Here is a 16,263-nt window from a genome sequence, read left to right on the forward strand (position 1 = left end):
AAGGAATGCTGGTAAAACCAGGTGCAATACAATGTACATTATTGACACACTATCACGCTCTTTATCTTCGTCAATAATAGAATAATCGATTTCAATCGAATTGAATGCATGAGTTTGTAGTTGACTACTGAGCGACCTAAGCGATCGATTGCTAGCCAATCAGATAGAACTCCTTTTCTTGCGTTCAGTGAAATACCACTCGCCTGTCGCTCACTACCACTCGCCCGTCGCTCACCAACGGAGTATTAAATTTATATTTATCGTATAGGACGTCGACGGTGTGCACTGTGGATAAATCAGTATTTTAATTATTTGACTGCCTATAGTGGCACTGTTCCGCAAAGGTCGGCAAATTTGAAAAGTATTTGCGGCGAAAGTGACATTGGTCAAGACTATCTTCACATTTAGCATGATGTGATCACTTTGATTTATCAATGTGCATTCAAACTAGCTTGTGTACCAAAGGTAGCTTTGCACAGCGAACATTTGAAAGACTCGTTCTTTTATTTAAATGAGCAGTTTGGTGTAACATTTTTGGTGTTTATACATGAAGTTTTTTTTTTTTTTTTTTTTTTTTTTTTGTTTTTTTTTACAAAATATACATAAAGGGGGTTTCCTAGCATGTATACGCTCATGTCTCATGATGATGTGAAGCCCTTATCACAAACTGGAATGTGAATATATTCATGTGCTTTCAAGTAATCTGGTCGTATGAAATCCTTGTTACAAAATGTGCATTTGTAGGGCTTCTCTTTAGTATGAATACGTTCATGGCGTTTCTTGTAACTTAAGTCTGCAAAACCCTTGTTACAAAATGTACATTTGAAAGGCTTCTCTTTAGTATGAAGACATTTACGTTCATGGCGTTTCATGTGACATAAGTATGTGAAATCCTTGTTACAATATGTACATTTGAAAGGCTTCTCTCCAGTATGAATACGTTCATGTTCTTTCAAGCTACTTGACTGTGTAAATCCTTTGCTACAAAATTTACATTTGTAAGGCTTCTCTCCAGTATGAATACGTTCATGGTCCTTCAAGTGATGTGAAACTGAAAAGCCTTTACTACAAAATGTACATTTGAAAGGTTTCTCTTTAGTATGGATACGTTTATGTCGACGCAAGGTACTTGACCATGTGAAACTCTGGTTACAAAATGTACATTTGTAAGGCTTCTCTCCAGTATGGATACGTTCATGTGCTTTCAAAATACCTGAAGTTGCGAAGCCTTTATTACAAAACTGACATTCATAGGGCTTCTCTCGTGTAGGTACCCTCATGCGACTTGTGATGTCTCGTGATGATGTGAAGCCCTTATCACATTTGAAAGGTTTCTCTTTATTATGAATACATGTACGTTCATGGCGTTTCATGTGACATAAGTATGCGAAATCCTTGTTACAAAATGTACATTTGAAAGGCTTCTCTCCAGTATGGATACGTCCATGTGCTTTCAAGTGATGTGACCATGTGAAACCCTTGTTACAAAATGTACATTTGAAAGGTTTCTCTTTAATATGAATACGTCCATGTGCTTTCAAGTTACTTGAAGTTGTGAAGCCTTTGTTACAAAACTGACATTCATGGGGCTTCTCTTGGGTAGGTACCCTCATGTGACTTGTGATGTCATTTACCTGTGGTTTAAAATGACTTGACTTTGTTAAGCATATGTTCGAATTTGGGCATTCAATAGGCTTCCCGGTAGGAGGGATACATTCCTGTCTTTCCATGTCAGCAAATTTTGTGAAGCCTTTGTTACAAAACGGACATATCAAAGGTGTCTTTTTAATATAAATATATTCATGAACTTTCAAATTATGTGCATGTTTGAAGCCTTTGTTACAAAATTTACATTGGAAAGGCTTCTTCTTCACTATCTTTTGAATTACATTTCACAGACTTCTCCTTGCTGTGAGTAATTTAATGCTATTCCCAATAATCTATCTCTCTGAAGTCTGTGTTGCAGAATTTACATTTGAAAGGCTTCTCTTTGGTGTGAACCCTTTCATGTTCCATCAATTTATCAGGCCCTATGAAGTCTTTATCACAAAACGTACATCTAAATATAGCTTAAACATGAATGCATTCATTTTTAGTACATGTACAAAGGGTACCGGGTGTCTGAGTATTCACGCCATCATTTTTATCACATTTAGCCTGATTGTTCTGTTGTTTACCATTTATATGGCTGCTCTACTGATCACATGTTGATGATTGCTCTATGAAGTGAATGACGCCATGTTTTTAGACTTTCTCACAACTGGAATTCATCTGTTGAGGATCTGATGCCATTATTCTGTTTAAAAAAGAAAAGAAGTACAACATTTTGTAAGATTGGCAGTATGCCTTGTCCTTGAGCTAACGGGTCTATCGCTATCAGAGTCTCAGAGATATCCGTAAGTTTCATTATAGCCGGAGAATAACAAGGAGCAGACGGGGACAGATCCAATGAGAATTTGTGAAATGGTCACCCTACAACTTTTGTACATTTGCGCGGAAAATCTAACATGCGGGACGGGGTGGCGACACCAAGACCATTTCTAAACAATTTTGTTCGCTATAACCATGATAACTAAACAGCTAGTGCAACAATAGCAATACCAGTAACTACACTTTTCTTTGGTCATATGTGCGTTTTTCAATACATTTTTTGTTTTCATTAATTTTGTTCTAAAAAGTAGCCGGCGTTATAGGGTGGAGTACACGGTTGTTTGATGTGATCATTTATTAATGTTTCTAACTAAACATTACTTATATTATAGACCTTTACAATACCAACAGCTATCACACTAATATACACATACATTTTGTTCCTGTTTTTAACCTAGGTTTGCCCTTCTTTATCAAATATTTCATCATTTTCTTCATCTTTGTGGTAATTTTTATTCTATAACTGTAGGGGAGAGCGGGGAGTGTTCGCCCGAGGGGCAGGTTCGCCCACCCCTTGTTTCTCAGCACTACGGCTATCGGGGAATTTGGTGATGGCAAAATTAGGTGACATAGGTCATTATAAACTTTTCATATTAGCTACGTGACATACAGGAACGTGTTCATCGACCTACAGCCAAAACAAAAAAATTACACCAAAACGTAATTTTTTCTTGCATTAATAATGTTGTATTATCATCATTGATACATAAGTACAGATGGTTTTAATGGAAATCTGTATTGGGAACATGTGGGATTTGTCAAAGATTTAATGCAGTTAAGAACTCCTTATTCGATTTGTATTTTGCACACCCTGAAGAAAATACACAAATAGGCACAAGGGACACGTACGCCCTTTTGAGGACGGGGCCTATTCGCCCTATATTTTCCCCGGGCGGACTTACCCCAAACTGGAGGGCGGACCTGCCCCATCAGCGTATTATACAAATACTTTATAATTATACCATTAAACAAGGTAAAACTGCTGAAAAGCATGCTTTTTAAAGTTATGTGGTATCAGTATTACTCATACCACCGTTAATGTCCTAATCCATAGTCTCCCCGAATTTGTAAACATGATACGTTTAAGCTCACTTTGGGCCCCTGCATTTTACCCTGACCCGACCCCTGCAACAAATTTAGTGACTCCCCAGAAGTGAATGAATGCCCTGTATATACTCTTGCTAAATGTTTGCATTTAATATGTTATTGTTATGCAATGTTTAAACCTTTTTTGTGATTAGGGTGAACTTACCCCACCCCGGGACCCCACCATATGGGCGAACCTGCCCCAATACAATCAAGATTTTGCACACCATAAGGAATATTGATTATAATTTTTCAACGGGAAGACTAAAGACCATGCTGGCAAAGACTGGCTGGTTTTTCCCTCGTCTTTCGACGCCTTTATATACCACGGATCTTTCAACGACATGAAAACTCGGAAAAAGTTGTCCAATGTAATTCTGAAAAGCTCTTTTCATGTCTTCATTGAAACTGTACATACATGAAGCAGGGGAAAATTTGAAAGCAAGGGTGAAAATAAGAAAGCTTGAACCAGGAGCCACTTTGGCAAAAGATGGTCCCTGGTTCACCAAGATTGGAAGGATCCAGGGGCCATTTCCAATTGCCAAGGGGGTCAATAAAAATAAAGATGTCCTGGATGAGTAACATGAAGCACTAGTTGCTTTGAATTTAGTTCACTATCGGCTAGTTTTGTGAGAAAAGTGTCCCCTGGTCAACTAGAATTGAGATAGAACCAGGGGCCCTTTCAGAGTTTCTGGGGCCAAACGGCTCCCATCTCCCACTTAATTTCACCCTTGTTTGAAAGGTGCATTCATTGTACACAATCAAACAGAAATTATTACATACCTTCTTTTTTTGTTTACTGTGTCATTTGCATCAACCCGGCACACGCCACTTTCCAGATAATGTTGTAAATGGCTACTGCTAATGCTATATTAATCACCCACTGCTGTTAATAAAAAGACATTTATGGTTAAAAACTATGGTTTTATTTTTTTTTTTAAACACGCAAAATGTGGTTTCTTTTGACAAAGTCTTGTCTATGGGTGCGATGATATGGGATAAATTCAACCAGCTGGGGGTGAGGCACTTTATGGATGTCAGGGCGCTGACAAAACCGGTCATGTCAAACATGCCCTTAATTTTACCAAAATAGATCTGAAAGGCCCTTGATTTTGATAATTTCAGCTCAAAGACCCCTATTTAAATTGCTCATTCCTCACAGGCGGTTTTACGTGATTTTCAACCGGAAAGCCAAATACCCTTGATTTCTGTTCGAAACTCCAAACATGCCAAAAGACCCCATTTTACCTGTTTGCAGCTCTTAAAGAGCCACCATCTCAAAATTTAGACTTGTTAATTTCAAGTCCTTTGGCGTCCATAGTTAGTGAATGTAAAATGCATGGAAGCTTTGCCACATCTTCCAAAAATTTCTATTTCTTTCCAATGTTTTGAAGTTATCTACCGGTATTCTTTCAAAATAATTATTTACCATCATAACTTTGTGAAAATCTATTTGACATTTGAATTGCTAGATAGTGGACTTTCATATCATACTTTACCGCAGGCATACTGTGCACTGCAGGGGTAGTGTTTGAGCAATATGCACACCATGCCTAACTCATGTTCCTACACAAAGGGAGTCCAGTATATGATACTTCGACCATGGGTCCTAAAGAAGAGCATGAATAGAGAAAAAGGAGGAAGACTTGATCAAAGCTACTCAAAATTCAAATGTATGATGATGGGCACCCCCCTCCCAAATCCTGCTTTGTTGATCCTGCACCTGCCATATGCCTGCTACCTAATCATGACACACATAATAATTAATGTAGGCCTACGTACAGGACAGTTGCACGAAAGGTCATGGAGTATATCAATTACCTAGTTAAAGTAGTATGATTCTTTTGCTATGCAATAATTATGACTTTATGACCCCACCTGGTAAAATGTCCAAATGGCCTGCCAAAATCGCTTGCCCTCCTCCCCCCTCCTCAGCCTGCCAAAAAATGTTTGCCCTTCAACTTTGCACATACCAAATTTTGTTGATCCAAATTTTGCAAACATTAATGGTCTAATAGATATATATGTTGCGAGCGCAGCAAGCAGGAAAATTTGCATCATAAAGCGCTTCCGTACTGTTTTCCTATATAGGGGCCTAAAGCCTTTTTAAGAGCATTTTATTTAAAAGGCATCCCATTAATGTGTGCCAAAAATTGCTTCCCCCTTTCAGCTCACCAAAAATTTCTTGAACTTCCCCCCACCCAATTTACCCTCCAACCATATTTTTTTTAAAAATTATTGCACAGCTAGCCCAGGCTAATGACCTAATGACCCTATGTAGGCCTATGTCCTTGTCATCGGGGGGGGGGGCTTAACACAAATAACCATGCGGGTAGTGTTCCCCGGAAAGACCCCCCCTTTTGATTTCCTACATCACCTTTTTAGGGGGTAATATAGAAATAGTGTCCAAAATATCTCTGCCAAAATTGCTTGCCCCTCCCCCCCCCCCCCACACACACACACTTTCGCATGTCCAAAAAAGAAATTTGACTAAACTAGAGCTCCGCGAAAGACCCTTGATTTGGATAATTTCAACACTAGGCCTATCCCTATTTTTCCGGCGATTTTCAACCAAACACCTGCCCTTCGGACTGTTCGCAGAAAGACACCGTTTTACTTGTTCGCAGCTCAAAAAGACCCTCTTTTACCGGTAGGCCTACGCCGTCAGCTCCATAAAGACCCACCACATCAAAATTCCGGGGGAACATACCACCAAAAATGTATGACATCACCGGATATCACATTGGTCCAAGAGATAGCAAGAATTTCTTTGACAAAAATGACCAGGTGTCTTGTTATGATAGTTGGATAGAACATCCCATGGGATATCTGAAAAGTGAAGTCTTGAGTGTCGTGAGCGGTGGAGCGTGACATCAGAGGTCAATGACCTCAAATTTGACCCGTTTTCCTGTATAATTCGTATTATGCATGCCATTTATTAACAACAGTCTCGATTTTCACATTTTTGTTTTTTTTTAAAAGATATTGAAATTATCTATCAAACAAAACCAATATCAATGAGATTTGAAAATGTTTCGATCCTAATTTTGAGCCAAAAACGTCAAAATTTAGCATTTTACCCATATTTTGCAAATTGACCTGACATAAAACTTATAATTTCCTGAAAAGCGTGAATGTATTACTTAAATATTCTTACTCAAAAACTGCCCCATTATGTTCACAAAAAGATGACCAAAAACAATGTGTGTGGGTAAAGTCGTTTTTGGGCAAGAACATTTAAAGTACAATGACCTATGTGAGAGGTTTTCTGCACATATAGACTGTGGGCTATGCTAACCCCACTCCCCCCTAAGGGGATTTATGGAGGCAGGTATTTTTGGGACCCTAATGCATTGAGGTTTTGAAATCCACTTGCCTGCACATTTGCCAGCGGTGGGTGAGGCGGTGAGGGCGCTTTTTTTCAAAATTGCCGCCAAAATCACAAAAATCAACATAACTAGGCCAGTGAAGCTCCTAGCAGCATAATTATAATGTCTATACCCATGTTTTTAGGGGCAAGGAATCCAATAGTATCACTTACATCAACAGGGGACCTAAATTTCCAAGATGGCTGCCAAAATTTCAAAATGGCCGACATTGAAAATGAAAATTATCTATATCTCAGTCCTTGAAGCTCCTGCAAGCATAATTTTGATGTCTATACCCATGTTTGCAGGATCAAGGAGTCCAATAAAATCACTAAGAACAGCCCAGGACACAAATTCCAAGATGGCTGCCACTGAATTTCAAAATGGCTGCCATTTAAATCAATTTTGTCTATATCTCAGTCGTTGAAGCTCTAAGGAGCATGTCTCTGATGCATTATGCAGTATTGTCGGAATCAAGGATTCCAGCCAATACATTTAGGTTTTGAAATCCGCTTGCCTTCACATTGGCCAGCGGTGGGTGAGGCGGTGAGAGCGCCTTTTCAAAATGGCATCAATAATGACACCATAAATAATCAACGACATGTCTATTACCTAAACACAAGAAGTATCAAAGCCTTAGTAGTATAAGTTGGTAAGTCAATAGCTGTCCTGTGAACATTTGGCAATATATTATATATTGTACTCATATACACATGTCAGCTACACATGGCAGCTATTGCACGTGCCCACTTGGGCACTCAACAGTCGAAGTCCCAACTCCAACATCAACGACTAGTCTAATCATATTCAGTAACTCTATTTGTAAAAGGATTAATTCTAGGAAAAAAATGAAACGATAGCTAAGAGTAGCTTGATGACGTAGCTCCCAGTTGCTGATTAGTGCTGTTTTACTGTACTGGTGATACTGGTGTAGATACAGTAGCTCCCAATTGGTGGTTGGTATCTATCTCCTGCTGGTATTGGTGATGATAAAGTAGCTACCAACTGATTGTTGCTGGGTTTAGCTATCTACTGCTGATATTGGCGTTGATGAAGTAACTTCATATTGCTGATAGGTGTTGATGAAGCAGCTTTCTATTGAAGTAAATGTTTATTGGCGCTAAGGTAGCCATCTACTGCTAATATTGGTGTTGACGAAGTAGCTACCAATTGCTGCTTGTTAATGTGTTAGCCATCTACTGCTGACATTGGTGTTGATGAAGTAGCTTCCTTTTGCTGATTTTGTTGATGAAGTAGCTTTCAATTGTTCACTGGCAATAAGGTAGCTACCTACTGCTGATATTGGTGTTGATGAATAAGCTTTCAATTGTTCATTGGCTCTAATGTAGCCATCTACTGCTGATATTGGTCTTAAAGAAGTAGCTTCATATTGCTGGTTGCTGCTGGGTTAGCTATCTACTGCCGATATTGGTGTTGATGAAGTAGCTTCCAATTGCTGATTGTTGTTGATGAAGTAGCTTTCAGCCTTATTGTTCATTGGCTCTAAGCTAGCTATCTACTGCTGATATTGGTTTTGATATAGTAGCTCCCAATTGCCGATTGTTGCTAATGTAGCTATCCACTACTGATATTGGTGTTGATGAAGTAGCTTCCAATTGATGATTGTTTCTAAGCTAGCTTTCAACTGCTGATATCTGTGTTCGTGAAGCAGTATTGCTAATTTGTGCTTACTGGTGTCAATGGCGTTTATGAAGTAGCTCCTTATTGTTGACAGATGTTGGGATATCTACTGCTGATATTATAAAATAATTTTTCACACCTTATCCTAGGTGCATCTTCAGGCCGTCTGTTGGAAGCTACTTCATCAACACCAATATCAGTAGTGGATAGCTACATTAGCAAAAATCAGCAATTGGGAGCTACTGTATCAACACCAATATCAGCAGTAGATAGCTAGCTTAGAGTCAATGAACAATAAGGCTGAAAGCTGCTTCATCAACAAAAATCAACAATTGAAAGCTTATTCATCAACACCAATATCAGCAGTAGGTAGCTACCTTAGCGCCAGTGAACAATTGAAAGCTACTTCAGCAACACAATCAGCAAAAGGAAGCTGCTTCATCAACACCAGTATCAGCAGTAGATGGCTAGCACAGCAACAAGCAGCAATTGGCAGCTACTTCATCAACACCAATATTAGCAGTAGATGGCTACCTTAGCGCCAAAGAACATTTACTTCAATTGAAAGCTGCTTCATCAACACAATCAGCAATAGGAAGTTGCTTCATCAACGCCAATATCAACAGTAGATAGCTAAACCCAGCAACAATCAGTTGGTAGCTACTTTATCATCACCAATACCAGCAGTAGATAGATACCCCAGTACCAACCAGCAATTGGAAGCTACTGTATCAACACCAGTATCACCAGTACAGTAAACCCAGCACCAATCAGCAACTGGGAGCTACGTCATCAAGCTACTCTTAGCTATGGTTTCATTTTTTTCCTAGAATTAATCCTTTTACAAATAGAGTTACTGAATATGATTAGATTAGTTGTTGATCTTGGAGTTGGGACATCGACTGTTGAGTGCCCAAGTGGGTAAGTGCAATAGCTGCCATGTGTAGCTGACATGTGTATATGAGTACAATATACAATATATTGCCAAATGTTCACAGGACAGCTATTGCACTTACCCACTTATACTACTAAGGCTTTGATACTTCTTGTGTTTAGGTAATAGACATGTCGTTGATTATTTATGGTGTCATTATTGATGCCATTTTGAAAAAGCGCTCTCACCGACTCACCCACCGCTGGCCAATGTGAAGGCGAACGGATTTCAAAACCTAAATGTATTGGCTGAAATCCTTGATTCCGACAATACGGCATAATGCATTAGAGACATGCTCCTTAGAGCTTCAACGACTGAGATATAGACAAAATTGATTTAAATGGCAGCCATTTTGAAATTCAGTGGCAGCCATCTTGGAATTTGTGTCCTGGGCTGTTCTTAGTGATTTTATTGGACTCCTTGATCCTGCAAACATGGGTATAGACATCAAAATTATGCTTGCAGTAGCTTCAAGGACTGAGATATAGATAATTTTCATTTTCAATGTCGGCCATTTTGAAATTTTGGCAGCCATCTTGGAAATTTAGGTCCCCTGTTGATGTAAGTGATACTATTGGATTCCTTGACCCTAAAAACATGGGTGTAGACATTATAATTATGCTGCTAGGAGCTTCACTGGCCTAGTTATGTTGATTTTTGTGATTTTGGCGGCCATTTTGAAAAAAAGCGCCCTCACCGCCTCACCCACCGCTGGCAAATGTGCAGGCAAGTGGATTTCAAAACCTCAATGCATTAGGGTCCCAAAAATACCTGCCTCCATAAATCCCCCTAGGGGGGAGTGGGGTTAGCATAGCCCATAGTCTATATGTGCAGAAAACTTCTTACATAGTAAATTTAAGAGGTCATTGCACTTTAAATGTCCTTGCCCAACAATGACTTTACCCACACACATTGTTTTTGGTCATCTTTTTGTCAACATAATGGGTCAGGTTTTGAGTAAGAATATTTAAGTAATACATTCACGCTTTTCAGGAAATTATAAGTTTTATGTCAGGTCAATTTGCAAAATATGGGTAAAAATGCTAAATTTTGACGTTTTTGGCTCAAAATTAGGATCGAAACATTTTCAAATCTCATTGATATTGGTTTTGTTTGATAGATAATTTCAATATCTTTCATTAGACATCAAAAATGTGAAAATCAAGGCTATTGTTAATAAATGGCATGCATAATACGAATTATACAGGAAAACGGGTCAAATTTGAGGTCATTGACCTCTGATGTCACGCTCCACCGCTCACGACACTCAAGACTTCACTTTTCAGATGTCCCATGGGATGTTCTATCCAACTATCATAACAAGACACCTGGTCATTTTTGTCAAAGAAATTCTTGCTATCTCTTGGACCACATAGGCCTATACACGTAGGCCTGCATTGTCTCCGTACATGATTATAAGCTTGTACTGTTTAGAGCTGTACATACATATACTACGTACTGTATAGTCCCTAACACTCTCATTCAACATCATCGTACTAGTAGCCGTCATGGCCGTTGTCGCCCATGCAAAAACAATGCATGTGTTTGCATGTAATTGTAATGTCAGCATATTAAAACACATACATGTAGTGTAATTTGAATTATTAATGCATAAATTTCAGTTCAACTTCCGGGTTCAACCCACGCCGTACTGCACTGCACTGCATACACTCTGTAGTGTATTGCAAAGATATCATTTAAGGGCGTAGACCACCAAATAACTTCTCCATTGAAAAGCACGTAAAAATGTACTTTTTAACCGGCGTTTTCTACCACGCGTGACAATATTTTTCACTTTTTTACGTCATCCCTTTATTAATTAAGGACTGAATTTTAATTTAAGCCTCAAGTTTGGTGAGCTTACAGATTCAGTTTTTTATTAAAAAAACATTGAAAGTTGAAATGTTCCGACCTGTTTAATAGTTTTGAGACGCATAATGGGCCGAAGGACATCTGACTAAGGCTACTGACAATAGCCCGGTGACGGTGGCGGTGGCGGTGACTGACCTCGCTAGTGTGTGAGTGACCATATGGTACGCCATGTCACTGCTTTTAGACTACCTCCACGATTGGCCTATACACTGCGCTATATAGGCCTCAGTAGGCCTAGTCGGCACATATAAAATCAGAATTATTGTCAGTTTTTGAGTTCAAGATGCAAGCTTCTTTCTCAAGACGCTAGCTATTGACTATCATATCTATTCAAAACATATATTCAAGTCCAAGGAACCACATCTGGCTTCTTTAGACGAAATCATTTACGGGAGAGTCATCATTGTATCCAAAGATTTTCGTCTTATATCAAACTCGTGCATAGCACATTCACGTGTATCGATCATGGGTATTGATTTTAGTATCTCTGATGCACCAAGTAATTATTAGCCAGGCGATGTCGGTGCGTGGTGGTAGGGGGGCCTACCTGGGGGGCCTACAGCCTCTGTTTTCTCTCTCCTCTGCTAATATCATATCTATTTTAGTCATAATAGGTTAGCATCTTTCATTTAAATCAGAACATGCCAACCTAACGAACAACATGGTCCCTAAGGACACCCCCCCCCCACACATTATCTCTGACAGTACCGTAGCCATATACTTTTAACCGGAACAATTGCACCTTTCGCGCAGTGATTTGGTGTAATGCGCCCATAAGTTCCCTGCTGATGCGTACGCCTGCGCCTATTTACACGAGGCCGACATAAATACCGCAATGAAACGGTCCATTACTAGCTATTACTATTTAGTCCAACCCAAGTTCGCCCGGACGCGTAAGTTCCTTCTGCAACCATAATCGGCCGCAATGCGATAACACATAAATTATAAGCTATTATAGGCCTATGAGGCTAGATATAACACGAGTTTATTACCATTAGTATTTCCTCGTACTTAGGGAACGTTCATAAATACTTTGGTGGGGGGGGCTGGAAAATTTTGATTTCGGTATGTCAAAACTTTTTTGACCCCCCCTCTGTCTGTATGTTAAACTTTTAGAACCCCCCTCTTTATGGACTGAAAACTTTTTTGACCCCCCCTTTTGTATACACCCAAACTTTTTACCCCCCCCCCACACACACACATAATGAAGGTATAGGTCTACTAGTACTTAAAATACTCCGCTCTTGTTTCCACTATAGGTAATGCTTTATTTTGGATTAAACTTATAGTTTCAACCTTGTTACAAATTCAAGCAAACAGATCCCCAATAAATTTATCATTTATCAGTGTCACTCTTACAGGCCTTATGTCTATAATAGGCCTAAATTGTCAGGACATCATAAAATATAAATAAATTGCTTTCAAATAAGGTCTCAAAAGTTATTGCACGGATGTATTAGGGGTGTATCCAGCTTTCTTGTTGTGGGGGGGGGGGGGCAAATAAAATTTTGGGGCACAGACCAAAAACAATTGCAGTTGCTTTACACACATAACGGAGCTTTAAAAAATGCTTAACTGGATGTGCGCACGTAGCGCGCAAAAATTGTGTATTTTACTCTATTTATGCCTATGATCGAGATGAAAAGGGCTTTATCGTGACAATGTGCGCGTAGCGCGCACAAATTTTGTATTGAACTTTTAGACCCCCCCCCTTTATGGGTGTCAAAACTTTCTTGACCCCCCTTTTGCCATGTCAAAAACTTTTTGACCCCCCCTTTTGGAAGGTCAAAACTTTTTGACCCCCCTACAAATTTTCCAGCCCCCCCACCAAGGTATTTATGAACGTTCCCTTAATAAAATAAAAAGAAATCGATAGAATTAAAATTCTACAACGGTTTACCTGGGGTTCGAACCCACAATCTATGTATCCATAGTCTAATGCCTACACGACTGTGCTATGATTCGTTGTGCCAGAAAGGTGTTTGTTTATGATACTTATTGATTATTGAATAAAGTGCATATATACACTTAAGGCCTACTAATAAATACGAATATAATCCTAACCCTAATCCTTACCCTAACCCTAAACCTAACCCTTACCCTAACCTTAGCCATAAGACCCTAACCCCCGGGCCTAACCCTAAGACCCTCACCCTCACAATACTGAACCTTGCCTAGGACTATGCGGTTAGTGATATATTGCGGCCCATTATAGTTGCTGAAAGAAATTAAGCCGCCCGCGTGGGGGGCGGGGGAACTCGCTAAAAATGGGTGACGGTTTTCAACTTCCTCCCATCTAATCACTTCCTTTATGTCGCCAATTTTCGAGACTTATGAAAACAATTCCGATTCTCACCGACACCGAATGACCCAGAGTTTTCTCTCAAATTCTAGGGGGGTTCATTCAATGCATTATGCAGTTGCTGTCCGTTTTTCCTATTCAGTGCACACACAGCGCTCCATCCAATTGATGATTGACATAGCTCACTCACTGTACTAGTATAGGCAAAGGACTAGTTAGTGGACTGGTGGGAAAACCCTTCACCCAATAATAGCCATAGAAGCTCACATGTGAATTACAATGTTCATCCTTAACATACTACAATTTGAAGTAAAAAATGTCACAGGAAAGCTGTTGACGAGCTGTTTTCCCGAACAGAGTCTTCCAAAATTCCATAACAGTCGGACGTGTAATTTCAATGACAAATTGTGCTCACAGCTGACTCGCGATAGCTCCAACTTCGAACGAGCACCATCGTGTGATCGGTTTGATCAATTTTCGCCATAGAAACTGTAAATAAACTTCAATTCTTTCCCTCTATGGTCATCTAAAAATAATTAAAATCCGATTTTGGGAAGATTGTTGTCGAGCCCTCCCAAATATGGAGTTCTAGAGCTAAAAAATGGAATAACTTTTTCCGTGTTAAGTCCAAAATCACATGTTTCTCATTTACTTGTGTGATACGATCACAATAACTGTGACAAGTTTGACATGAGTTGTACCATCAACATGGCTGGATAACAATAAGCAGACTATTGTTCTCATTTCGGAAACAAAGGCCACGATCACTATTGTTACTGTGCGTTTGCTTTGTAATGGTGCATCCAACTGAAACTATAATACCGATTTCATCACAGCACATTGAAATATCGCACAGGTAAATCAGAAACATATGTTTATGGATTTAACCAGGGCTATGAGACACATCCCTGATTTAACATAGTTGAGCTGCTTTCAATGAGGTTTATCTTGGTTTAATGGGGTTTAAGTCCTGCAAAGGTCGTGGTGAATTATGCTGTGGACATGACTGCATAATGGCAGAATTATGCATAATCCGCTTTATTTGGCCATGCTTGGTCTCATCATGGCCAGATATCATATTCTTTCTTCAATTCAAATTATCTAGGGGCTAGTGCAACCTGTGTAAGACAGGTCTAATACAATAGCTGCTGACTGCTCTATAAAAAAATGAACCTGTAGCTAAGCTGATCCATTGGACACCAAAACATGGAAGCAGAAAACCTGGTAGACCCCCTCTAACATACGTGGATGTATTGAAACAGGACACTGGACTGGATGTTATGGATTTGGGAACGGCCATGCAGGACAGAAGGGTTTGGCCATGAAGCAATTCCTGGAGAGGGCAATCCCTCATTTGCATGTGCCGCATTCTTATTTAAATTAGCCACTATGTTATGGGGAGCACTTTACACCACCAGGCATACTGCAGTTACTGTCCGTTTTCCTATACACAATACACAGTGCTCTTTCCCATTGACGCGTGACCTTTACAAATAGCCCTACGTTAACAGTATGGGGATATGACTAGTTAACGTCGCTGTGTGAAAAATAACCGGCCAATATTAAAAGTACTCTTCTAAAGTTCTAGAAAATATAGTTTTTAACATGTCCTAAATTTTTAGCTAATTTAGATGTTTGGAAATATTCGTACTTTCGTGTTTTAGTTAATGTTATAGGTAATAGTACATTGCCTAGTTAACGTCGCTGTGTGAAAAATAACCGGCCAATATTAAAAGTACTCTTCTAAAATTCTAGACAATATAGTTTTGTAACATGTCCTAAATTTTTAGCTAATTTAGGTGTTTGGAGAGGGTCGTACTTTTGTGTTTTAGGAAGGACATGTAAACGACAGATAACACCAAAAATATGAAGAAATTATTTTTCAAACCGTGTTAAGTCAACAATCATTATGTTGCTCATTTTCAAGAATGCTGGTTTACAAAAAGCACGCCATTGTCTGATTTCGTGAACAAAGCCACACATACCATTGTTTCCTTTCGTTTCCTTTATAATCGGTTACCCAACTGAAGCTATGAATACCAGCTATATTGCGATATCGCACATGAAAACAGACACTTGTAGGCTACTTGTGCACAACCAGAGAAGATCCGATTTAATCAGTTGAGCTGTTTCAATGAGTGTTATCTTGGTTTAATAGCTTTTAATGGGGTTAAGTCCTGCAAAGGTCGAGATGAATTCTACTGTAGACATGACTGCATCATGGTTGGGCAAGTCATGAATAATTTAGCGTTGTGAAGCCAAATAAACTTATTATTTCCCAGGCTTGAAAAAAAAATTGTAGGCAGAGGTGGGAATCGATCTCGGTACCTCCCGGTTAAAAAGCACAGTGCAAGACTACTAAGCCATCTAAATTTCTGTTGTGAGACGTGTAACATTAAATCAGTAATAAAAGAAGTAGATTCTTATTTTGGGCTCAAATTGTAGAAAAGAGGAAATATTTTTCCCTGCTCTAAAGAAAATAAAAATTGAGATCTTTAAACAAAATGTTACGGCTCTATTAAAAAAAAAAGATTGATATCAAAATAACTTGTCTATTTTATATTTATTTTTTTAACGAGGCGGCATTATCACAGACGAACACTGTATAGGCTAAAAACTAGATCATAACC

At 39.1% G+C, this 16,263-nt stretch overlaps 1 protein-coding gene across 3 annotated transcripts; it reads right to left on the minus strand.

Moving 5' to 3' along the window:
• Nucleotides 1–289: 289 nt before the first annotated feature.
• LOC140141538 (uncharacterized) lies at nt 290–11,135 on the minus strand. Of its 3 annotated transcripts, none has more exons than XM_072163443.1 (3): nt 11,044–11,135; nt 4,300–4,402; nt 290–2,296 (listed from the first exon to the last, which is right to left on the minus strand). In XM_072163443.1, exon 3 carries the CDS (start codon nt 1,728–1,730, stop codon nt 639–641), a length of 1,092 nt encoding a protein of 363 aa, XP_072019544.1. In that variant the 5' UTR covers nt 1,731–2,296; nt 4,300–4,402; nt 11,044–11,135; the 3' UTR covers nt 290–638. The 3 variants fall into 3 exon arrangements, with proteins under 3 accessions (XP_072019544.1, XP_072019543.1, XP_072019545.1); XM_072163442.1 differs by having other exon boundaries at nt 10,919–11,110; XM_072163444.1 differs by lacking the exon at nt 11,044–11,135 and adding an exon at nt 5,011–5,226.
• Nucleotides 11,136–16,263: the final 5,128 nt, after the last annotated feature.

The sequence above is a fragment of the Amphiura filiformis genome, chromosome 19 (genome assembly GCF_039555335.1).
Source record: "Amphiura filiformis chromosome 19, Afil_fr2py, whole genome shotgun sequence".
NCBI lineage: Eukaryota > Metazoa > Echinodermata > Ophiuroidea > Amphilepidida > Amphiuridae > Amphiura > Amphiura filiformis.

Excerpts from the sequence above, each read along its gene's own strand:
- LOC140141538 (XM_072163443.1), bottom strand. The coding sequence starts at position 1,730 with ATGGAAAGACAGGAATGTATCCCTCCTACCGGGAAGCCTATTGAATGC.